Source organism: Triturus cristatus, chromosome 10 (genome assembly GCF_964204655.1).
Source record: "Triturus cristatus chromosome 10, aTriCri1.1, whole genome shotgun sequence".
In the NCBI taxonomy this organism is placed as follows: domain Eukaryota; kingdom Metazoa; phylum Chordata; class Amphibia; order Caudata; family Salamandridae; genus Triturus; species Triturus cristatus.
This window is the reverse complement of record NC_140593.1, coordinates 871,724,967-871,750,790: the sequence shown is the minus strand read 5'-3', so window position 1 is coordinate 871,750,790 and position 25,824 is coordinate 871,724,967. Positions and strand designations below refer to the sequence as shown.

Below are 25,824 nucleotides of genomic sequence, written 5' to 3'. Positions count from 1 at the left end.
GAAAAGCTGCTGAAAAGGTAAAATTCAATGAGACAAAGCATACAGAGGTTCCCCAGGAGAAGGCGTTGTCTTTGGGAAGCCGTTGGATGGGGTCGTTGCAAAGATTATTACCTTTGGACTTTGTCACATTTTCGGAAGTCAAAAATCTCCAGCGAGACACAGTTGTAGGCTGTTGCTGACAAGGGCTTCACAATGCTGGATACCTTTGCTGAGAGATCCTGCTGAACAAGATTTGCTCATGTGGAGAAGAACACACAAATTTCTAAAAGATGCATTTTCAGAATTTGAACTTAAAATCTGGATTTACGACTGAAGAGGTTTTTAAATTACCATTACTGTGGGTCCAAATGTGACATTTCTGCCTGCTCCCAATCAAACGTTAGCACTTATTAAAGGTAATAACCCAATTTTATCACATGAGAGAGATAGGCCTTACAGTAGTGAAAAATGACTTTATGAGGTTTTCACTACAAGGACATGTAAACTTAAAAACAAGTTGTGCTTTTTAAATACAATGCACCCTGCCCTATCGGCTTTTTAGAGCAGGGCCTAGCTTAGGGGTAACATATTTTTTCAAAAGGAAGGTTTAGGCCTCGCAAAATATTTATTTTGCCAGATAGAATTGGCAGTTCAAAACGTAACTACAGATTGTAGTGGCATGCCTGTGACATGTTCTCAAAGTCTACTTTAGTGGGTGGCATAAGAGTGCTCCAGACACCCTAGTAGCATGTAATTTACAGCCCCAAGGTACAAGTAGTACCATATACAAAGAAAGGACAAGCAAACTAAATGTGTCAATCATGTGTAAACCAATTGTACCATATTTGAGGGAGAGAGCACAAATACTTTAGCACTGGTTAGAAATGGTAAAGTACACAGCATACTAAAGGCAACAAAAAAGAATTCAGAAAACAGGATTGGTGAATGCAAAATGTTACGGGGAAGTCCAAATTAAGGCTGTCAAGTCTAACGAGTCCTCCCAGCTGAAAGGAGGGAGAACTACCCAGCCTCGTGGGAGCTCTCATCACTAAGGTGGATGAACCTGAATAGACTATCCACATTGGAATGGTCCGTCCTAGGGCAGAGCTTTACCTTAAATTCTATTCCCTCTAGAGAAATGGACCACCCCAACAGTTGGGATTCTCACTCCTCATTTACTTGAGCCATCCGAGGGGTCTGCGGTCTGTCTGAATCTGGATGTGAGTCTCAAACAGGTATGGTCTCAACTTCGCCTGTGACAATACCCCAGCAAAAGTCTCCCTCTCAATTTCACTCCATCTCTATTCCCTGGGAAGGGTTGTACGACATTACAACGCATTCTTGGACCCCACATGCCTTTACCATGCCTCCTTTACCACACAATGCCTTTACCAAGCAATACCTTTACCCTGCGTGCCTTTACAACAACATGGTAAGTATTAATACTGTAAGTGAAACCCCAACTTTTTAATGATAGAGAACTCCTTGTTTTTATTTTTGTCCCCTCCCTTCTTCTTTTGGGGATTCCCCCAGATACCTTTTTGGACAATCTAGTACTGACTCTGAGGTCTGCCTCCTAAACAAGCCCCCTAGGTGATGTCAGTTTGCTGTCAATTAGGTGTTGGTGCAACTCTGTAAAGCAAGTGCTGAGCATGTGCTCACTCAAAATCCTCCTTGGATTGCGCCCAGAACATTTAGGCACAACGAGCGACACATCAGGCCCACCTCGCATTACGCGCCGACTTGGACCCATATGCAATGGCGCTATTAATTAGGCTGCCATACCTGATTAATTTGTCATGAATCATCCTCCGTGTCCTCCACTGTGAAGGAACCTATTCCGCCCCTTCAGAATCTCTCCTTGAAAGAATTCAACATTCCTTGAGAAGCCGACGATTAAGTCCATTTAAAATCTTCGTGACAGAGTCCATTACTCCAGGGTCCATGGGCCCCGCCTGCAATCCGGACTAGGTCACACCAGCCCTCATTCATAGGGCTTGACTGCAGCAATTTACAGGCAAATGCTTTCAGGCACTTTATCTCTTAGTCCTGATGATGATCCAATATCCTACAGATAAGGATTGAAACGCCGTCAACCTTATACACAGTGATTTCTGTATATAATTTGTGTAAAGGTGACCCCTCTATAATTGTTGTTTCCCTATTCTTGCATTACCTTTTAGAAACAACCACAAACTGCCTGAGCCTTTTTTACTTTGTTTGTTTGTCTAATATGTGAGTTCATGGATACAGGCTGTTATTTGACTCGAATTTGTGTTCTATTCTAACTATTCTGCATATTAAACTTGCCTTTGTCCAGCTGGACATTGGCTAAAATATAGTACTGATTGGGACTATATATTCATTGTACATATATTTTTCCCTATTCCAGGGACCACTGTTTTTTGTAATAAATCACTCAAAAGCAGGTCACATAACCCATTGAAATCACTCACTTTACTGCTTCTCTCCCAACTTCTCAATGCCTTACTGAAGTAATCAATTAAATGCATGCAAGACTGATTTGGCAGTTTCTCTCTCTAGTATAATTTAATTAACAGGCCCTGGGTACATGTATTACCATATAGTAGGGACTTATAAGTAAATGAAATGTGCCAATCAGCTGTAAGTCAGTTTTACCATGTTTGAGGTAGAGAGCGCAAACACTTAAGTGCTGGTTAGCACTGGTGAAGTGCACAAAGTACCAAATCCAGCAAAAACGTATTCAGAAAACAGGAGCGGTGAAGGCAACACATTTGGGGGAAGACCACACCAAGGCTGTCAGGTCTAGCAGCCATAGCTTCTGACATTTGGTGAATTAAAGATTTGGATCCCAGAATGTATGGGTAATCTATTGATAAGTAACTGGTAAAACAGTTTAGTAGGTTAATGCATCCCCAGCAGTGTTATATGTGTAGTCTGAGCATCACAATGTTGAATTCCGAAAAACAAACTAAGGGGCCATGTGAGTGCCATACCTGTCTGATTTGTTGGTCTGTTTTTCACAAACCCCCCTTCCATGAGAGGATAGAGTTATGCTGGCTTATGATGTGACTTGGTCACCCTCACCTCTGATTACTGTACCTGATTGGGCCAACCTGTGCTTCTATTCCTTCTCCCCTAGCATATGGGGTACAAACCACACAGGAGCGCATAAGACATGAGATGAACAAACAACTACCTACAACAAATTGTTAACAGATAACGCTCACAGTGATGGAAGGAACAGCACCATTTACTTTTTAAGGGACATGCAAATATAACCTTATTTTAGTTACTCTCTCACTTCCACAAAGACCTTTGTAGTGGCCACTTAAGGAATAATCCTTTCCTTGTAGTGTAATGCAAAGTGAAGGAGCTTCCATGCAGAATGTGAAGAGAAGCCCCTTATTCTCCCATATCCTACGGATATTTATTGGCCATGGGTTGACGGGCCCCCCTTGAACTATTAAGGGACCCTCAGATGTTGTGGGCACCTACCATAGAAATTATGCAGTGGTTTGCATTACATCCATGCACCCCGCCCACCAGTGGCAGTCTTTAAACTGAGTTGTGCACATCCATCTCTGCCTATCTACTCCTCAAAGTGTACCTTTATTCTCTAACAGAGTGTTTCTTGGCATATTGGAAAACAGCAAAAAGCTCCTGAGGTATCTCATTTTGGATATTTCTTGCTCTCAGAATAGAGCGTTCACCTTTGGTATCCTTGAAAGTACCAGCCCAATCCACTCCATCTCTGTTGCTTTATACTGCCCAAATATTATTCTTTCCATATTTTTTATATTTCCATTCGGCTCCAGTACCATAACCAAAGTTTGTACCCTCTTATCTCTTCGTAATCTGCAGCATGTCTGTTTGTTGTGCGACACCTCAATAGAGACCCTTTGCATTGGCAAAGCTAAAAGGTCTTGCATTGGCTGCTACCCTTTTGGATTTGTTAAAGTTTATTTTATTTTTCTTTAGCTTTGCAAAACGTTCTTGTTGGAGAAGCTGCTGTGCTCTCGTCAATCCAAAAAATGTCTAAAAGCTAAAATATTTTTGGGTCTTGAAAAAACACATCGCAGTAGTAGTCCTTGGCACTGAAGTGAACTACTATGTGTGTTGATATGCTCCTTATGAAAGGGCAAAATGCTGTCACTCACAGTGAAGAAAGTCAATGGCTGAAGTGGGCTGGCCCATTTCCCATTGCTGTATGCTGTAATGGGTGACAGGAAAATGTGAATGTCACTGTAACAGACCAATGGATGAGCAGGGCAGGCTGAAAGCCTCTTTAAGCAAGTATATAATGCATATCATTTTAGTACAATCAAAGGTCTTGCCTAGAAGCAATCCTAAAAATCAGATATGGACATGTTACACCAGGTCAGTCATGCTGCGGGAATAGACCTATGAAACTGTAAGTGAGAAATTCTTATTTTTCCTTTCTCATTTGTGTTTGCTCATGAGTGGGTAACTCTTTACTTGATTTGATTAGCTTAAAGGGGCCATCCTGTGAATGATGTCACAATAGATTTCAAAACCTTGGCTGACATGAAACAATTCTAGTATGCCAATGTTAGTGATTTTTAACAAGGCAGGACCGGGCAAACAGAACTGTTTTTAGCTCTACCCTGATTGCCCCCTATAAGGGTCGTAGCTAGGACTGAATTAGGGGGTAGGGTCATCTACCTAAGTGACATTGTTGCTGCTTCTTTTGCATACATAAGAGGAGAGGTATGAGAGCAAGGAGGGAGTGAAGATCCGCTCTAGTGCCAGTTGTGCCTACATCCTTCAACAGCTGCTGCAGGTTGAGTCATTGCCATTACTTCCATTTTGCCATCATCTACCCCTGTAGCTTTCACAACGCTTCTCAGAATCCTTAATTCTTGACTTTGCTGCATCTCACCTGACTGACTTTCTCATCACTGACCTTGTTTCCCTCCCTACCACCTTGATGTGCGGTCTTAGTTTCAGACAAAGCGGTACTGCAGGCCATAGCAAACAGCAACTTCTGTGTGCTACATCAGGTTTATGTTTACACCAGAAATGATATAATCTAAAATATTAAAGTTAAATGTAAAGATCTAGTGATTCTGCTTTTTTCCTGCAAATATTCTCAATATTAAGAAGCAAGGATTATAAGGCTGAAGAATCAGAAGTTCAAAAAGGTCAGCAATTAATTGCCTTTTTTCATGCATAATTCAAATTATGCAGGGATAATCTGAAAAGCAAGGGAATGAAAGAATTTTTCAGGTGTTCATGGATTAGAAGAATCTTAGAGCATGCATATTTGGCCCTATCACCCTGCACATCTTTAACGTTTTCTCCAGCAGGTGGCGCTTATCATCTGAATGACATATGTCCTGGTGTTGAGTATTACTGGCATATTAATTTATCATTGCGTTGGTCCGCCTGTGACTCTTGTAACTTCCTTACACATAGTAACAGTGATGGGTGTTGACAACAGACGTCATACATATAATTTAGGCATCAGAGGTGTCTACCACATATACCTATTTTGCAGGTGTATCAAAAAGACGATATAGCATTGCCAAACCTAGTATGTTTGACATTTCTGAATGTGGTCTACCCACCTGATTTTAATGCAGGAGGACTTTTGGTTTAATCACGGCGGACATTACTCCGTTTCTGCCATGATTAAACCCCTCCAGTGGCCCAACAGAGCAAGGGTCATCTGAGGTTGACCTGTAATTCACCCCATCTAATTTAGATGGGCGGAATTAGAGGCCAGTTTTCACTGCCCTTCATGGCCAGAAAGACACTGGCGCCAAGGGGTAGTGAAAACTACAAAATAGTCTCCTCGCCATGGGAGAGGGCTCCCACGGCGAAGGGAACATTGTCTTTTTTATTTTCAAAAGAAAATCCTACTCCAAGATTTTCTTTTTAAAAATAAAAGAGGAAACAGTTTGCCATACGTCTCCATGATGTAACTGCAAAAGCATTGACAGGAACCGCCATGAAGGTGATTCCTGCCAATGCTTTAAGAAATGACTGCCGGCTTGGCGGTCATTTCATAATTTGTCGGGGGTAGGTGCAGTCAAGACAACGGGGTAAATAACTCTGTCACCCTTACTGCCAAACCTCCCTCAGACAAATTATTAATTGGTCCCTAATTATCCTCTGTCAAAAATATTTTGTTTTTAATATTTGCACAGGGATATTGATTGCCACATTGGAGTTAATCGTGGAAATCCTACACCCAATGGGATGATATTTTTGTAAATGATATTTAGAGCATAATATTTATGTCAGACAATATTTTTGTCACAGATATTCTGACATGTAATCCCCTATATGTGCTTCCCTCACTGGCACCTGTCACAGACTGCAGTGTAAATAATTTACTATAGTTTAGTACCCCTACTTTCTTTATTCATGTCTACAATTTTGCAATGCCGTGGGTTCTGTCTTTGCAGTGGATGGCAGCTGGAGCAGTTGGAGTTCATGGACCCCATGTGATACGTGTGCTGGAGAGTCTATCCGGCTGAGGGAGTGCAATAGCCCCCCTGCCCGGTTTGGGGGCATACCCTGCCACGGAGAGTCAAAGCAGAGCCGTGCCTGCTATGAAAACAGCACTGTGTGTTCAGGTGAGTGAATGCAGAGAGACAGATAGAGTCTTGGGGTGGTACTGAATATGCGCAGGACCTCAGATGATTGTCTACATACAGGGAAACAAAGTCATAGGATCTTACCACATGGGCACAGGGTTAGTCTGTGTGCATAGGCGAATGACTAGAGAAGAAGGCAGGGACCTAGGGTTCTACTGAAAGTGAACAGGGCAGAACTATGGAACATATCAGCAACAACCGGCGATAATTATCGCTAAGCACACTTAGCGCTAGGATAATTATCGCCGGCTATCACCAAATGTTATCGCTGAGATAGCGTGCTATTAGCAACGCTTTTCTTAAAAGCGATAAAATTCCAGGCGCAAGCTGCCAATTGTGCGATTATCGCTGGAAATACAGCGATAATCGCACAATGTTTGGCGATAGCTTGCTGATAGGGCAGACTCAAACTAAAAGCAGGTGTAAGGAAAGTAGCGATAACCAAGGTTTGCGCTACTTTTCTTATCGCTATGCTTGTTAGCATGCCCAATGATAATTGGAGAAATGTCGGTTAGCGACATTTCTCCAGTTATTTTGAGCTGGAACGGCCACTTTGCATCTCATTAGAGATGCAAAGGTGGGCGTTACGGGAAAGGGTGCTAATGCAAGGATTCACACGATAGCGTGACCTTGCTAATATAGCGATAAACGGCCGCAAAAGCAGCGATACTTTTTTATCGCCGCCTTGTAGATTTGCCTCTATATTCTCAGGTGATTTGTTGTAGAGAGCGAGGCACAAATCTGTGGTTCTACTGAACGTGAACTTGGCAGCACTCTTTGCTCAGGTAAGTGACTGCAGAGTGGGTTGAGTTCTGTTGTCTGTGACTACATGGAGGGAGGCAGGGTCCCATGGCACTGCTGAATGTACACATTGCAGTACTGTGTGCTCAGATGAGTGACTGAAGAGAGGAAGGCAGGGTCCTAGGGCTATACTAATTGTGACAGGGCAGCAAAGTGAGCACTAGTAAGAATATTAAAAGGCACACACAGTCTGTTGATCCTCTCGCATGCCTGAAGAACAGAACCCCTCGGGTGAAATACTGGAAAGAGGCAAATGAAGGTGCTATGCAAACTAGGAACCTCGCCAAATATAGGTATACACATATATTTTCTCGTTCCAGTTTGGCACACTACACAACATATAACATAATACTGCATTTACAGAGTTACTAGAAGCGTAGTCAGGTTTGAGAAAGGGGAAGGACAATATGGTCCTCGGGCTAGAGTTCAAAACCTCAGTCAATCCAGGGCACATTGCCATACTGTGATGCCCACTTGGGACATTGACAAGGAATGGGAGTGAGAAGATGGTGTTAGCCATCTAACAGTTATCAAGAGTATTGACCTTTGACAAGGCTTACAGTTTGACAGTCTTCTGTAGGAGAGGTGTGACTCCGAAAAGGGTGGTGGGCTGTTCAGAAGAAAAGCAAAACAACTTTACAAATTAGGACCTAGAACGGCAGTCTTCTATGGATGGCAGAGCATTTAAAGTATCACAAACATTCTTTGAATGTCTGCTGGTCATTTGGGTTTTGTTTTAACATATCACTAATCCCCTCCTTCATTCTCTCTGTCCAGAGTTAGACAGATGTTTGTGGATATTAGAAAGAAAGTCTTTGAGCACACAGTAAATAGTAGTCTGTAGATTAATTATATGGCCTTGTGTCTTTTATTAGTAGTCTTTACACTTCCAATTAAGCCTCTTGTCGTCAGGCTTTCAATCAAGCTTCTAGCCATACGTGTTTTGTTGTGATTTAATTGGGCCTCCGACTTCATCTGATTTGTAGTTTGTGTTCTCTTAGAAAAGCTCATGGAGTGCCTACAATAATTTACAGTCCTCGCTACAATTGTGCCTTGCTCTAACCATTTCTCTGAATGGTATTGCATTAATTTGGAATTTAGGGTGTAAAGTGGTTGCATGTAGCAATGTACTAGAAGTGTTCTTTTGAAACATTCTGCTTTAAATCTTGTTGTCCTTAATATAAAGTTCTATGTTCAAAAGTACGGTATATTCACAACTGCACTGTAATGTGAAAGACACATTACAACCATTAAAATACTCAAAAACGTGTTTAACTCAGACTCACCCCCTGTCCAAATCATAAAACAATCATCAATGAATATTCCCTAATAATAAATGTACTCAATCCAGTTTGAACCACTTGGGCCCCATACCTACGGTACTGCATAAGTGGCGAAACCACTCACCATTAAACAAGAAAACATTATTTTCTAATATCATTCTTGTCATTGTGATCAGCATATTAGTATGGTTCAACAGGGCTGTTTCTCAAAAATGGGCAAGAGCTTGGATCCCATTATCATGCGATATATTTGTATATAGCGTGATCATCACTGAGTCCCATGTGACATCATTCAATAAGTTCACAATGTGCTTTGTGTCCCTAATATAAGATGGTAAATGACATACAAATGGTCACAGAAAACATCCACATATTCTGAGATTCTTTCAGTTGGTCCTCCATTTTCTGAAATAATAGATCAACCTGGTGGAAAGGTAGAATCCTTATTTATTTTTGGAAGTGTGTATAAACACAGAAATCTGGGTAGGTTTACACATAAATAACAATACCTATCGTTATTCAGTAGTCCATTATGCCACTGTTTTAGTTTAGCATTAATGAGTTTGGTAAGATTCAAGATTGGATTATGATTCAATTTCTGGTAACAAACAGAGTCACCTAACAAGGGGTAACAACTTAAAAAGAGATACAAAAAACAAATCTGGGAGGATAACAAAATGCAGCAGGACACATTTTGGGCGAAACATTTGTATAACGCTAGAAGATCTAACCCCAAAGCTTTTTGGGATCAGGTGAATTCCCTGGCAAGAACGCCAAACGTGCTTAACATAACATGTGTAACAGAACAAGTCTGGGCAGATCATCTAACTGCTACATTCTCGATAACATATGAGAGAGCGAGCGCATTGCAGGTATCCCCATACTTTGAGCATGCAAAGGAAAAAACTACATCCACGCAGTTAAGCCCAGCTACCTACAGAGCACAAGCACAAATAAGAGAGGTCGGTGGGACAAATACAAAGGAGGATAAATCGTATATCACAAGCAAAACCCTCAAGGACTCAGGAAACATAAATCATCCATTCACGCACTACTCCCAAGATGAAATTGTAAAGGTTATAGCCAAGAGCAGGGTAAACAGCGTCCCAGGCCCGAACGGCATACCACAGGCAATATATAAACAAGACACTCATATTTTTGGGCTGCACCACTATCTTGCCTGTTTGATGAGGTGAGCACTTTAAACTAACCCTGGGCATAGTACTATGCTTCGCTGCCAGACAGAGCATGCATAGTTTGCACTACTACGCACTACGCAAAATGCACATAGCACAGTGCAAAAACTGTGCTACAACACGTAGCGTAGCAGCAATGGCAACAATACCCACAAATGCTTTGCTAAAACAATTTTACATGCTAGAAAGCATATAACCAATTCACAAAAGTGAACTGTGAATGAAAATATTAGGCAATGAGAGAGGTGATGATTTTGGGGTCCCCCCTAACCTAGGGGGATGACCAAGCAGATGCCTTGAACACAAAGAGAATATCATGCTGGTGAACGATTCCGTGGTGGTCCCTTCCTCCTAGATGTCCCTCACGAGTCAAATGCAAAAGCATTGAAACCCTTTCATGAAGCTTTGGCATTTGACTCGTGTCATGAGGGACATCTAAGAACGACGAATGGAACTGCAGCTTGATGTAACAATAATTTCAATGCTTTTGCATTTGACTCATGAGGGACATCTAGTAACGACTAGTTGAACTGCAGCTCTTTGTAGAATTATTTTGATATTGGATACTATAATATTCACTGCCCACTGCTAATCTTGTCCCATAATGCTTTGCAGGGCCTTTGGTTGGGATAGTATTTTGGCCAATAACTGTGCTTGGGGTGGTCCTCAGAGGATGGGACCACCGCCGAATCGTTCAAGAAGATGTGCTTTTTGTTTTCATGGCATCTGCTTGGTTCTCTCCCTAGGTTAGGAAGGATCCCAAAATCATCACCTCTCTCACTGCTTCCTAATTTATCATTTTCACTTTTGTGAAATGACTATATGCATTTTAGCATATAAAGACAGAAATGCTTATTTTATCATAACTTGCAGTGTGCAAGATGCTGTTTGCAATTATTGTTCAGTGCAGAGAAGCACACAGTGCTATCAGCTACGCAGTTTGAGGAGTAGTTGAATGTAGATTGAAGTGTACTCTGCGTAGCTACGCAAAGGATCGAACTGACCCTGCCAACTATTGTCTGATAGCTTTAATTGATGCTGAATCGAAGTATTACTCCTCATTAATCCTGGCAGATATAATAAGCTTGCCTGAAAGTAATAAAATCATTTCTATCAACCAGTCTGGCTTCCGACATGGCACTGGTACCAATCCAAATGTACTCGCCCTAGGTCTAATGGCAGAAAAAAGCTTACGACAATGAAAGAACTTGTTTTTATGTTTCATCGATTTTAAAGCTGCATTCAATCAAGTCAATAGAGGCATTCTATGGCATAAGCTAAAACAGTGGGGCCTGCCAGAAAGAATACTAAAACCGATAATGGAATTATACTCGGATACGTGGATGCAAGTGAAAATAGCTGACGGGACAAGACTCTCGAGAAAAAGTTATACAAAGGAAGGACTTAAGCAGGGATACGTCCTAGCACCTCACTTATTTAACGTATTCATGGCGGACTTGTAACCAAGGCTTGAAGAAATCAACTCGCATCCCCCTTGCTTAGGAACTTTACAGATTACTCATTTATCTTATGCCGACGACATAGTCCTAGCAAGCCATGCTAGAATGGGCCTCCAAAGAGCGATAGATGAGTTAGGGATCTTCGCCAGGAAGAACTTGCTGGAAATAAACTGAACAAAAACAAATGCTATGATTATAAGTTGAGCCATCCATAAACAAACATCATTTAAACTTAGCAATGTGAACCTGGAAATAGTGAATAGCTACAAATATCTAGGGATACATTTGGACAAACGACTAACCTTTCAAATACAGAATGAGGCAATACAAAAAAAGGGAAATGGCCTACATTTGCTTTTTGCTCAATATCAAAAAGTTTAAAAGGTCCCTCTTTCACCCCACTACTTGCCATTATGAAAGCAAAACTTTGACCTACTCTAGCATACGGAAGTGAAGTCCAGTATGGTAAAGACACCACAACGCTGGATAGACTCCAAACGCGAGCATATAAAAAAGTATTTTCGCTTCCGCATAATGCCTCACCGGAGCAGGTTCAGTTAGAATTTGGGCTACAACAGCAACAGCTGCACAGAAGATATTTCACAATAAAAACCTGGTACAAAGTCTGGCGCAACCGAGATAATGAGATAAAAACTGCACTCTGGAATGTGTTACAAGACGACCCGCAGTCTGCCTACTCCAAATATCTTCACTCTTCATTACAGTTCACTAATATGGTAGACCTTTGGCAGCAGAATCTTCCATTTACCACCTCCCAGCAAATCTTGAAGAAGGAAGCAAAGCAACACTAATTATTTGAGGATAAGGTCATCCTAAGCAAGCGGGCCCACGCATGGATGGTCCTGCAATCCTATATGAAAATGCAACCAGCGTCATATTTGGGTCAGCCTTTCTCCAACTATTTAAAGTCTCAAGGAGCTATCTCCGAGTTAACGTCACTTTATCGCAGGCAAAGTAGTGATAAACTTACCGCCCCAATCACAAGCTGGTGTTAACAGCCCACAGCACCATTATACCCGCGATAGCAGGTGCAAAAAATATTGCCACAGATGACCCCCGTAACTATCACTAATGAGATGCAGAGTAGGCGTTCCCGTGCCAAAACCTGCAACAACACCACTCCACAACATTCACAACGACCAGCCAGAAAGAACTGCGATAAGAACACAAAACAGGCGATAAGGTACGTTAGCAGCAAGAAAATAACACCTGCTCAGACCTGGTGCAAAGGCGGACAACAGCCTGCTCCACAAAAGAGATCCTAGCCCACAGCCACATCGGAAGGGCAACAGATGCCATGGAGCCACTGGTCATGCGGCCCGGACACCCAAGAGGGCCACAACACCCACTGCCACCACCCCAGGACCCCAACTCCCAACCAGAACCCCCCCCCCGGACCACCACAAAGGCTGCGCAGACAAAGGCAGCGGACCCCCAGGAAAGGCACCAGCCTCACAGACCCAACACCTGACAATGTCATTGCCCACTACAGGGTCAAAAGGACAACCATCGTACGCATCCTGGCCAACATCGCCCAACAGGCCGACGGCATCAACACAGCGGACAACCAAGAACCCACCCCACACAAAGCTACTGGCTGTGCTGCACCTGTTGGCCCCTGGTACCCCCAACCAACACCCACCAGAGTCAAAGGAGTCTCACAGCCAGCCACATCCAAGTCCCTTACACCTGTCCTGGACATCACCATCAGCCTGGCACCCCAGTCCCTATACGTCCAAGACAATGTGCAGGATCCGCTGAAGACCAAGCAAGGACCATACACCATAGCTGGATACACGCACGTGTTGGGGGCAATCCACAGCACATATGTCCTACCTGTGCCTCCTGGTGACACAGCACACAATCACCGCAACAGAAAGCACAAGTCTCACATCAATGTGCAGGCAACATCCGAACACCGTAGAACCTCCACCAATGTCACCTCCAAATACCCAGCCAGTGTGCATGATTCCTTCATCCTCCGACAGTCCATAAGCAACCCGCGTACCCAGAATGGCAGCAAGGGAAATGCACAGCCCCTTGGCAAGTTCCAAATGAACACCCCACTCACCTGAACTCCACAACCATGCAACTCACAACTCTGGCAATGCACATGTGACAAAATCACAACCAACATGCAAAACAACATGCCCACCCACCAGACACAACAGAACAACTCACAATGGTAACCTGGGCAAGCCATGAACATGAGCCATCAACGGCATGGCACCTCAGCCACACACTAGCCAAATGTGGGGAGAGGTGGCAACCAGGCATGTGTGAAGGATGCAGGAGAACCATGATTGGGAAAGTGCACAATGCCAAGAGTGGCGGAGATGTGCTGGACAGACCGCAGTATGCCAAACACACCCATATCCATGGCGACATACACCTCTGGTGTATGGAGTGTAGTGGACAGTAGACGCAACCATGTCACCCCAGCCAGTGGGGGAGTTCGCGGAAATGTTACCTGTTATGTCCCCCCCGTAAGTGTGAGCTGCATTGGACGGCCCGGTGTATGCCAGGCCAGCATTGGGGTGTGAATAAAAAGCACGTAGCCCTGGGTAAGGTCCAATTCCGGACAGCCCAACGTCTCTGCCAGGGTGGCACCTCTCACCATGCCACAAGGCCGACGCCGTCCTCATGAGCGGAGTTGCCTGCGATCCTGTGCGCCTGCCGTATCACGGCCCGCTGGACCCCGAACCCATCAGGCCTGCCCCTGCGCAGCCAGGCCACACTGATCACCTTCCGACACTGGAGTGTGTCAAGGAGGGCCCACCACGTGCCTGTGCAAGCTCCAAGCCCAAGGCCCGCGACCTTGGCAGCCTCTCAGACAATCATGGCCTCCACGACACAGGCCCGCTTTACTCCTTTCTCGTTGACGTACTGTATTGCCGACTCTGGCCTACACCACGGTTAAGTAGGTCACACATTTGGAACCGAGTCTTGATTACACCATGGCAGTGAACATTATTTAAGGCAGAGTAAATGTCACTATACTCCCTTCGATGTGGTGCCACCAAGTCTGTGCATAGCATTCCAACCACACGTGTCTATGGGCCTACGCGGTCTACTGCCCTCGGCCTACGCTGCGCACGAGTAGGTCACAGAATTGGAACTGAACATCGATTATTCAAAGCCAGAATACATATCATCACACGCAAGGAGAGGAATAAGAGGATGACGGGTTGCAGCCTGAAGAGAATAGGATCATTGTTATGGAGGTGATCGAACACTACCGACAAATGCCCTGGTGTCACTAACTCTGTGCATCACGAGCCAATGACAGGTGGGTGTGGGCTACTGCTGACTGCTGCCTCCAGCCTACACTGCGATCCAGTAGGTCACAGAGTCTTGATTTAGCAATGGCGGAGGTCATATCAGTGTACCGGCATCATCGCAGACTGCATCCCCTCTCAGCACCAGTGCCACTGGTCGTACATTGGTGGCGTCTGAGTATATGGACTAGGGGCTAGTTTTCATCCTCATGTGGCTGATACAGAATTGGTGGTGAAGACAAGGCTGTCACTTTCCACTCCATCATTTGCTGCTTCGGATACCTTCAGACCTTCTGCATCATGCCCTGGAGGACATCTTCCACTGTCCCCCGCAACCTCTGCAACATACACTTCAGACATTGATGAGGGCCCGCTCAGGTCGCATGGCCCACCTGACTGCACCGCAAGTCACCGTCCTGTGGCTGGGTGCCAGTGCCGGCCGCAGTGCATCCGGGGCCACTAACTCTGTGCTGGTCATGTCCGGGACCCCTTCTTCTGAGATATTGGATGGCCTCTGAGGCGATTGCCTTAGTGTCATCAACACCATGTGTCTATGGCCCTGAGCTGTCCGCTGCATCTGGCCTCAACTGCGGTCCACCAGGGCTCACACAACAAATCGAATCCTGACCGGTATGGACGTCGCATCACCGCAGGAGGCACACGCCACCAGCGCCAGGACCACCTCCAACCGCCATCTGCCAGAGTCTAAACGGTGGTCCTGATAGACTTACGGAGTTGCTCACATCTGTCTCGGATGCCCTTATCAGACTGATACTCCACTGATTCAGTGCACGCAAGCCATCGTCCGTTACTGATTGAGTTTTGTGTTGTGGAGAGTTTGCGCAGCAATTTCACCTCAAGCAGTGTGGGAGACCTGGGACGTTGATGAGGTAGATGATACAGGTGTAACACACCCCACTGCATCTGCATCAGGAATATCTCGAAGGGACACAATCCGGGACTTTTTCTTCACATGGGCGTGCTCAGCTGTAATGCCCCAACCTGTGCACTGCAACTCACATACACTTCTGTTTGCTCCTTATGTGCCCTCTGGACTTGCTCAGGCTACCTACATGATGCTCCACAGTTGTCCCTGTGATGCTGGTGTTGTCTGTTTACATATTCATTGTGTTAACTGTTGTATTTGTTGCCAGCACCAATGACTCCCTGAGGGCTGACTTGCACCCACCCCACACACATCCAGCACAGGCATCACTGTATAAGTGGCCCTGCCAATAAAGGGGCCAGGCGCACGTGCCCATAGCCAGTTCAACATAATATCTTCGTGTGTCCCTGTGGTCTTGTATGCATGAGGGCCCAGGGCCCTACGACATTACATTGTGCTGTGTACAGCAGATTTAGGCATGTCATCGCAGGCATCAGGTTTGAGCTTAGACATGTAGATTTGTCGTCACCCACTCAATTCGTAAGGGGAGTGGCCTGAGACGTAGTACGCAGGGCCAACATGGGTGTGTGACTCATATGTGCTGGCCCCTGGGCGAGGTTGTGTACTGCGAATGTGCATCTGCATGTGTCTCTATGGCAGTGTGGGCCTCCTTTGTGGGGTGTTGGTGGTCCCTGAAGGGTAATAGACACCAACGTATGTGATCTAGTTCGCCTTCCATGGGGTCGGACCCCACCCACACCTGTTCGGCCACCTCCTTTTGGCATGCTAACACATGGCATTGGGGTGCCATGTGTGGGTGGATGAAGTGTTGTGAGCCACCTGTACGGGTGCTTCCTGCTGTGTGGTCTGTTGCAGGCTCTGTGTTCTCCTCTAAGTAGCATGGCTTCCCGGGTCCTGGTGGTGGGTTGCATGGGATGTACATGGGCTGTTGTAGGGCGTTGGTGTCGAAGGTGTGGTGGTCCTCTCCGGCATCAGAGATGTATTGTCTTCTGTGCTCTGCTGGAGGTGTTGTGTGCCCCTCTACAATGTGAAGGGGAGATGCATGTTGACAATGTGTTGACATGTATGTAGGCGCATTGTTCTGTGTTACATGCAGACTGTATGACAATGTACATTGTGACTGTTTGGGAGGTGCTGAATACTGCTGTGGGACAGTGTACATTTGGACTACATGACGGATGTGAGGTCATACGCGTACATTTTCATTTCACAGTTTCATGCTCTGTCAGATGTAGTAGGCATGTTTCTGTGCATGTGCGGAGCCAGTTGTGTCCTCTGTTCTGCAGTGTCGGCTTTGCGCATTGTACCATGTTGTCGTCAATGTGGGTGTGCTGTTCTTGCTATGTGTGTGTGCTGCAGTGTGCCAAGGGGATGAGGGACATGATCCAGGGTAATTGTGGGTGTGCAGTGTGCTACACCTCGTTGTGCACATCTCCCCCCGTCCCCCCAGTCCCTGGTCGTTACTCACCCTGTTGATGTTGTGTCAGGTCCTCTCAAGCTGTGTCCGTACTCCCTACTCCTTGCACCGTCTCCACACTGATGACTGTGGCCTTGGTTTCCTCCAGCTTCTCCTGTGGCGCAGGACTTCCACCTCCTGTCGCCGTTGCAGCCATCCTGTTGGCAGCGGGTTTGTGCCTGGTTTAGGTTGTCACATCATGCCAGCGTCTCTTGGCCTCCTCCGCACTCTGACTGCATTCCAGGTGGTCTACTTGTGGCTCAGTTGATGGTAGTGTTCTGTCACCTCCGTGACGCTGATCTGGTTTTGCTGCAGACTGCACACTGTCTTCCTCTCCCTCTTCTCCTCGGCTGTCCCTGTCCCTGTTGTTCCTTTCTGGTGGTCTGTGGGGGTTGTGGGGTTCGCGTTGGCCTCTCCGCTGGGTCAGGGTGCATCCATGTTGCTACGTGCTTTGGCTTGTATATGGTGTGTTGTTTCTGTAGTTTTTCTGGTGCATTTTCCACCAGATGCGTGGGATTTGAAGGCCTGTGGCTTGTTTTGCTACTTTTTGTACCGCGATTGGCCTTATCACATGATTATTTGTGTTCGCGTTTTGCGGCGTGGCGTTGATTTTTGTGCGGCCAATTGACGCGTTATCTGGTGACTATCTTATGCTACCGCCGTGTTGTGAATACTTGGTTGGCACGGCGTAATTTTCCCATGATAAGCTGCGATGTTGAGAGTTGCGTTAAGCTACTCTTGCGGTAGTTATCACACATTCTTGTGAATATACCCCTAAGTTTATAGAAATACGCTTTGGTAAATTGCCATCAAATGCACACCAGCCAAGTTGGAAATACCAGGGCCCAAAGTCATGTAGCTTTTGTGGGTCGCCAATACAGGATTTTATTAACTTAGTTTGCATCTGCTCAGCTCTAAGCGAGGATCGCTGGTAATTGCAAAAGGGACCATTCAACGCAAGAGACAATCGCTCCTGTAGAACTGCAATATTAAAATGTCTCGATCCAGAAACTGTTGTTTGATTACATTTCTAACCAAACACGAGGAAGAATTGAAACAAGGCTAGTGGCCTGGCAAAAAGGCCAGTTTCTTCTGTCCACCAAGCTAGGTCTGTGCAAAGGCAACTAATAACCTATTACTGAACATACGATCAGATAATGTAAAAAGAGCAGCACGATGAAACTTTAGATACTATGTTTGTATGTATTAGTTAATGTTTTTTTTTTTATTTCTCCTTTACTTGTAACAGAATGAAGTGCAAACTTTTATGATAACCAATTGTTTTTCTTTTTTAATAAGCACAAAAAAAAAGGAGAATATATTTTTATGGATATTTTAATGGTGCCTTGATCGCGACTCAGTGGTATGGTTTTGATTAACTAAACAATAAACGTATTCTGATTCTGAGTCACCTAATTGTCCTAAGATTTAATTCTCATAATCCACATGATTCATAACCATAATAGTTCCATCCTTGTCTGCCTCTCTTATTATTAAGTCTTGATTCTCTTTTAATTACCCCAAAGCTGTATGTTCTCTTGAAGTTAAATTATCTATTTGAGGACTTTGAGAGTAAATTCCAACCTTTCTAGACCAATAGTCTAAATCTATACACACTGCTTTATACAGTGATTCAAAAAATTTAGCACTTGAAAGTTGAGATGTCCACTTCAATTTTGATTTTAACCCTCTGTCCACACTCAAGCAAGTACACAATTCTAAATCCAACAGAATCTTAGTGAGTGTAGTTGGATCTTGCTCACACAAATTGAAGTGGAATGAAACAATCGTAAAGATTGTGTTATTTTTAAAAGAAATTACCCCTCCCCCCATGGCCTTTAAAGCTAAGTGGGTTTCAACAGTTTCTCATTCTGAAAATTGGGTTGAGGTCTACAAAATGTGGGGGAACCACTGTGCTAGGGTTTTCTTGTCAAAAGTAGGTTACTTTCTTGCAGGCACTTGGGTTTATGTAAGACATTCTCCCTTTGTTAAATACAAAACTTGTATTGCTTCTCTTAGACTGCGGAGGTGGGCAGGTGAATTATGATTGTGGGAAGACCTGCCCACGCACATGTGAGGATCTCCAGGGTGACATGGCTTGCCAAGACAGCCCAATGTGCCAGCCATCATGTGGTTGCCCAGAGGATCAGCTCATGCAGGATGGAATCTGTGTGGAGCAGGCTGAATGCCGCTGTCGATACCAGAACAGCTCTCTTGGTAAGTAATACGGCTGACAGGTGATAAAGTTTAAAACACAGAGGGGAGGCTCTGCTATGCTGAACAAGCCTTTTATTCCACCTGGCACTTCCCGGGTGGGCTGGATTCTTGGAGGCCATCTTTGAAAGCCCTGGGCCACTGCTGGTGTTTCTGTCAAGTCTCACAGTTCCCTGAGGTTAACTGCAGTAGGCACGTGTAGGCTTTAGGAGAGAGAAAGAAAGGGAGGGGGACGATAGTAACAAATGATCAGAGGGGGAGAAGAGTGAAAGGAGAGAAGGAGATAGAGGGATTGAATGAGCGGATGGAAAGAGAGATTGGGCTGGCTTGTGCATTTTTGCAATGGCTGTTTTTGGTTTTCCAGTTTGGCATTAAAGCAATGTAGAATTTTTTTTATTTTTGCTGTGCTGGAGAGAGTGCTCTTTTTAGGAGACAAAAGGGATGAGATGCAATTAAAACTTTACCAACATGTCCAAAGACAACATTAGTGCAGATTACATTTTTAATGCAGTCATTATGGACTTCTCTTTTTCAAGCCAGACTGGTTGCCAGAGCAAGTTTGTTTTGTGTGAAAGGACGTGGTCCTGAGAGACTTTTTTAGCCAGCCCTGTGTGCCTGAATGTCAATTAGGTGCACTCTGTGGACCTGTTTGCCCTCATTGTGGAGGGAACATTGATGAAACTTTACTTTTTATTACTATAGAAACTTAGTGATTTGATGCCATTGTTTTAATGTTGTTTATGCATTGGATATTTGATGCTGAAATATTCAATACATGTAAACAAAGGTATAGCGAAACATAATTACACTTTCAATACCTGAGATAGGGAACAGTATTGTGTCATGATTTCTAGGAACCTTGGTCCTGTAGCAATGATCCTTTAGAAATAATCAGACAAATACAGTAGCCTAAAGCTACTTAATTAATATTGTAACAGATGTTTTGAGTGCAGTAATAATTAATCAGCATATCATTACTTTAGTTTAACTAACAGGATGAGTCAAATTAAAAAACCTCAAACAATCTAGTTTTATTTTAATCAAACACAAAAAGAAATACAACAGATGTTTACATTTAAACATTTATACAAATACAAAAAGATGGAGTCATATCTAAAAATATAACAGATTATAAGTAAAGGATAAAACATTCACAAAACAAGAAGAAAAAACACAAAAAATGTACAATCAACATGAAACATGCATAAAGCCTGATCAAACTCTAAAAATTCACAAATTTATTTTAAGCGTCATCTATCTTAGGTTTATATATATGTTTTTAAATAAACTTTCACTAATATAGTGATTACCTCCTCACTCTTAATTTCTCAATTTATTGCACGTTGAAATATTTTGTATCTTGACGATACAGCCATAATGAATGTTGTCACTTGATACAGCAAATGATCCATATTGAGGCATACTCTTAGTTATGGAGAACTTTGCCCAAAACCTTAACATTTTGAATAGGGACTTTTGTGTTTTCTCACATTCAATCAATGCCTTATTCATGTTGTTACTGAAGGAAACTTTCTCAGTAATAGTCCATGTTAGTTTTTTATCAGTGCGTTTTTTTCAAGATATTGGACCAACACATTCGAGTAGTTCTTCTCTGACACAGGATGTTACTTTGATGTTCGATGAGTCTTGTTTTTGCCTTTCTGAATGTCATTCCTTTGTACTTTAATCTGCTTGGACATTCAATCATGTAAATGATATTGAGAGAGTCACAGTTTGTATGGTTTCTTTGCTCTCTAGGGATTTTCAACCCTAAGTGTATTTCCTTACTGTGTGAGGAGAATGAACACACCGAACATTGTGCACAAGTGTAGTATCCTATGATACTGAGGAGGTTCCATAGGGTTCTTTGGTCGGTTTTCAGACTAGATTTGTGTCTCATGTGAATTAACAGGCCTCTCACACTTGTATTCCTACAGAAAGAGAATAAGGGTTTCTCAAAAATTAGGTGGGTACAATTTAAGATACATGAGTGGTTATTTACAATTTTCTTAACTGCATTGGCTATGTTGCATTAAGTGCTCATCTCCAAATCACAAGGGACACTGTTATGAGATAGGGGTGCAAAGTGTCACCCACTCATCAAAAGAAAAGACTGAGAGTAGAATAGATTGTGAGAGGGAGAGGAAATAGACAAAGGCAGAGGTACATCCCCAGTATCAAGTATCGGATCCCGAAGGGGAGGCCCAAGTCTTGCCTCTTAGGAGCCCTCACACACCCCTCGTCGGGCAGGTGCTGCAATGCCCTACGGGTCCCTCGAAGGGTCACGTTTGGAAAGATCTTTTAAGAGAAAAGCCGTCAGATGAGTGCGGGTGTGTGGGGTGGATCCGGGCGTGGAAGTGGTGAGGTGCGTGCAGTGAAAGATATTCAAAATTAAAACTGCCTAGGAGTATCCACAGGAAATTATTTTAATAACGTGGTACCCCTGGTAGACTAAAAAAACCCGAAGGTTAGCGAGTTACTATGAGACTTAATGTGCCCGAGTAACTATTAAAAGGTCGACATGTTTCACGCCTAGTATGTCTTAGTGATCAGTGGCGTTTCTTCAGGACCTAACAGTTGAGATTGTAGATATAGTGCACGTAAAAATGGGGTTCCGGAGTGAGGATGGTAATCCGCATGAGTGAGTGGTATATCTGGGCAATCCACAAAACTGTGTTCCCTACAGTGTGGTAAATATCTAGACTATAGATATGCCCAAAAGAAAGGAGTACCCTGACATCGAGGGGGAGATTCTCCCAAGGCTAGTATGCGCTGGATGCCCGCACCTTATTGGGGTTGGTTTGGGTGCCGGCTCGTTAGCACCTGCCCTCTACCAGCTGGTATCTCGGAACGGTGTCCCTTGTGATTTGACGTTCACTTGTGGAGCACGGACACTGGACCTTAACAGGCTCCTGGTCCCCCCTCTTTCTTTTTGACTTAGTATTAAGTGCTTACAGAGATTAACTGACTGTTCTCATCCCTTGTCTTGTCTCCAAGGAGTCCATCTCTATAGTTGTTCCTGGCTCTTTTATTCTCCTTATGTATCAGGATTAAAGGATACTGTTTCTCAACTGGTTTAGTTGTCAGTTTATCTGCCTCCACTTCATAATCCTGCATGTTAAAACAGTTTCTTCTACTACATATGAACTGTTCTACTGGTAAGTTGTCCCTAAGAGAGCGGGGATGAACGCTTTCAAACTGCAGGAATCTGTATTTGTCAGTAGATTCAGTGTACATGTTTGTTGACAATCTGCCATTTTCTGCTCTATGGTCAGGTCTAGAAATGAGATTTTTGTGTTGTTCATTATCATTATGAACTTAAGGAACTGGTTTTGGGTGTTTAGCCACCAGAACAATTTGGTAGCGCTATCGGGGTTACCTCTCCAGATGATGAAGACATCATAAATTTAGTGGCGCCATAGTCTGAGATTGTTATGGGGGTTATTGTTCCAGACGTGGCCATTTTCAAATTGTTGACCTAAAGGCACCCTATACTTGGAGCAAAGGTGCTGCTCATTGGAGTGCTCTGTTTTTGTACATAAGAGGCACTTTCATATTTAAAATTAATAGGTTTCAGAGCTAGACCGGCTGGTTTCATTATCCAGTCATTGGAGCACTGAAGGGTCATTCCTCTTCTTTCAACAAATTCTCAATAACACAAAAACTCTCATCCAGAGAAATGCTAGTGTAGAGGACTTCTACATCTAACCTGATCATGAGTTCGGAGTTGGGCTTAAAGGTCAAGTCTACAGTCAAATTTAGTAATTGATTGGTGTATTTTACTTAGGACCTAATTTTAGTAACCAGTCCACAAACACCAACAGCGGTTCTAAAATGTAACCAATCCCTGAGACAATGGAGTGAATGTTAGGCATGGTATAAAATTATGGGTTTTGTTGTTTTTCAGTGAATTTTGCTTATTTTTTTTTGTCCAATTAAGGGTTCTGGCTTCTTCCACTAGGCTATTTATTTCCTTGTGGACCTCTATAGTGGTGTCTCTTTGCAACTTTTGACAATTTCTTTCATCCCCTATAGACTCCAGACAATAGCTCCATCTTTATTAGCCTGTTTTATAACCAGGTTTTTCCTATCTGCAGTGATTTACAGTGTTTTACTAGTGTCAAGGGCTTCTTTATCTTTTGTTACTTCATCCTCAAAAGCTAGTACATCTGTGGTATTGCTGTAGTTGTGGGATTGAAGAGGGTTGTCTTCCTCAAGTCACTAGCTCTTGGGTCTAGTTTATTAATTGATTTATTGTATATTTATAAATTGTTACATCAACCAATGTCTCTTTAGGCATTCAAACGAAGTTGACCATGTTGCAGCTATTTAACACAAAAGTAAATCATTTCAAATTTATCTTAAATTTGACCCCTTTTGCTAGTTGTCAAACTTTAAGTATTGGTATGTTCACTAATTGTTTCTGCACAAAAGTTGTGTTATAGCATTCTTTAAGTATGGTATGTCACTGTTATATTGGGCACTCTTTTTTTGCATTGACAAGTTCATTAAGCAATTCACCATACTTTGCAGAAAAAAAATTATTGCTCAGGAAAAGCCATTCCACCAGAATGTATACAATCCCCATGCAGTCGGTCACCAAGCACAATCTGAACGACTGAAGAGGACTGTCCTTCAGAGCAGCTGCACCACACTTATGGAACACATTGACCCTCCTTTCAGTATCAACCTACTTTTATTTAGGTTGATTAACCTTTGAAACACTTGAGGTAAAAACTAAAAGTCAATTAATTGTCTATTTATTGAGGTATATGTGTGCAAACAGTCCCTTATCCTAACTCTGCAAGCAAAATGCGAGCAACGGCAAGTAAACTGTGAGTAAAACCTACTGTTATGTAATTCATCAGTGTGCAGATTAGCAAAAGTGAAAAAACTACAAGCAGGTGTAAAATGTGACTAGGGAAGCGCACAGAATTTGCTGAAACATGCAGTAAGGGGCACGGTTATTTCAGGAACCCACATGTTATTCTGCATTCTGGGACTTGATAGGAATAAGAACACCAGGCCTGTAATTACTACCCCATTTTATTATCCTACTCACTGGATGACAATGCTAAAATTGATGCCCTGCAGAAGTCATGGTCATGGGAATCGCTCTGTGCTATCCAGAAGTTCTGCTGCAAACTATAAATGGATATTTGGAAAAAAAATTTTTTTAAAAATCTAGATTTGCAGAAAAAGGTTTATGCAATTCCTAATTATATTAAAATACGTTTTTACTGTAGAATATGCAATTCTTGTTTTCCTGCCAACTACTAATGTATGATTGGTAGATACAAATTAAATGTTTTTCTCCTTCATTTCAATTTAGAAGCTTCTGAAACTGGAAACAGTTCTTCCTGGGCTGGTTTGGCACCCTGGGAATATGTTTTGCCCGGAGAAAGTGTGGCTGGTCCCTGCCAGAATTGGTAAGCAGCAAGGTGCTTAACTTTAACCTGATTCTGTATGGTTTGCAATGTGACAGTATTTTCACATAAAACAAAATAGCTTTGTTTTTCAGAGTGGTCTTTGATTCCTCTGAAAAAATGTTTTATTTAAATAAAAGATTATCTCAGTTCAGTTCAAATAACTTTATTCGATTCTATAGAATCATACAAGTTTACATATATACATAATAAAAGGCAATTAAAAAGCATTTACAAGGTTTACACATGTTCCCTTCCATTAATCTTGGTTAACCAGCAAAAATTAATCCGCTTTAAAATCATCATACCCTTCCCCAACACAATTTATACAAATTACAGCCGTAGATAATGACCTCAAATAGTCAAAACCCTCCTGATAGGAACAGGGACGAATAGCTTTTAGTATAGGCTTAATAAAGCTTGCTTTAGGGTCTGTATAAAGTGAGCAAAACAACATTAAAGGCATTGTACTCTGTTTGGCCAGATTATTAAAGGGACAAGGGGCTAGTCACACCCACCAGCCAGCTGGTTTAGGATAAGCCACTAAAAAGTGCAATGTGCCCAACCGAAATCTGGTCAACAAAAAACGCGATTGTACATGCAAAGTAAAAGACAGGTAAAATTGCTGATGTCTGAAGGCCCCGCCATCTGACATTCCCCAGTCCTGGTTAGACATACTTAATTCAATACGGTATGCATTTTTTATAATCATTTTCATGTTAGATTGAATGGTTTCTGGAGTATTATAATATTAATATAGGCCAATTTTATAAAAGGTATCCTTAAAATCACGTAGCCAAGGGAGTGACATTACGTTATCCAAAATCATACAGTCTTTAAGGATACTCCTAGAGAAAGTCAAATCTTCTGAGGGCCAGATTTTCCCCCATAAAATAAGTGGTGCAATATTTATCTTGTCTTTCACATATTCCAGGCCCACCTCAGAATGACAAAATGATTTTGAAGAGCTACTAGGGAACATTAGTAATCTTTTTAAAAACGTGTTCTCTAAAACCTGAATCTGGTTACTCTTATGGTAACCCCATACTCCGTCCCCATAGGTAGCCACCGATAAACATTTTGACTTGTACAGAGTTATCATTTCTGCTAACGGCTTGTGTCCTAATTTACAAACGAAACGAAACAGGCCCTCTGTTATTCTACAGGTCTGTTGTGCCCTTGTCAAGACAAGGTC

At 43.1% G+C, this 25,824-nt stretch overlaps 1 protein-coding gene across 1 annotated transcript in view; it reads left to right on the top strand.

Moving 5' to 3' along the window:
- LOC146796142 (SCO-spondin-like) overlaps positions 1-25,824 on the top strand; it is a 1,481,201-nt gene that overhangs the window by 740,557 nt on the left and 714,820 nt on the right. The window contains exons 80-82 of the mRNA XM_085631266.1: positions 6,396-6,566; positions 19,009-19,206; positions 24,536-24,632. Of these exons, the coding sequence (XP_085487392.1) occupies positions 6,396-6,566; positions 19,009-19,206; positions 24,536-24,632 (466 nt within the window). The remainder of the gene's footprint in view (positions 1-6,395; positions 6,567-19,008; positions 19,207-24,535; positions 24,633-25,824) is intronic.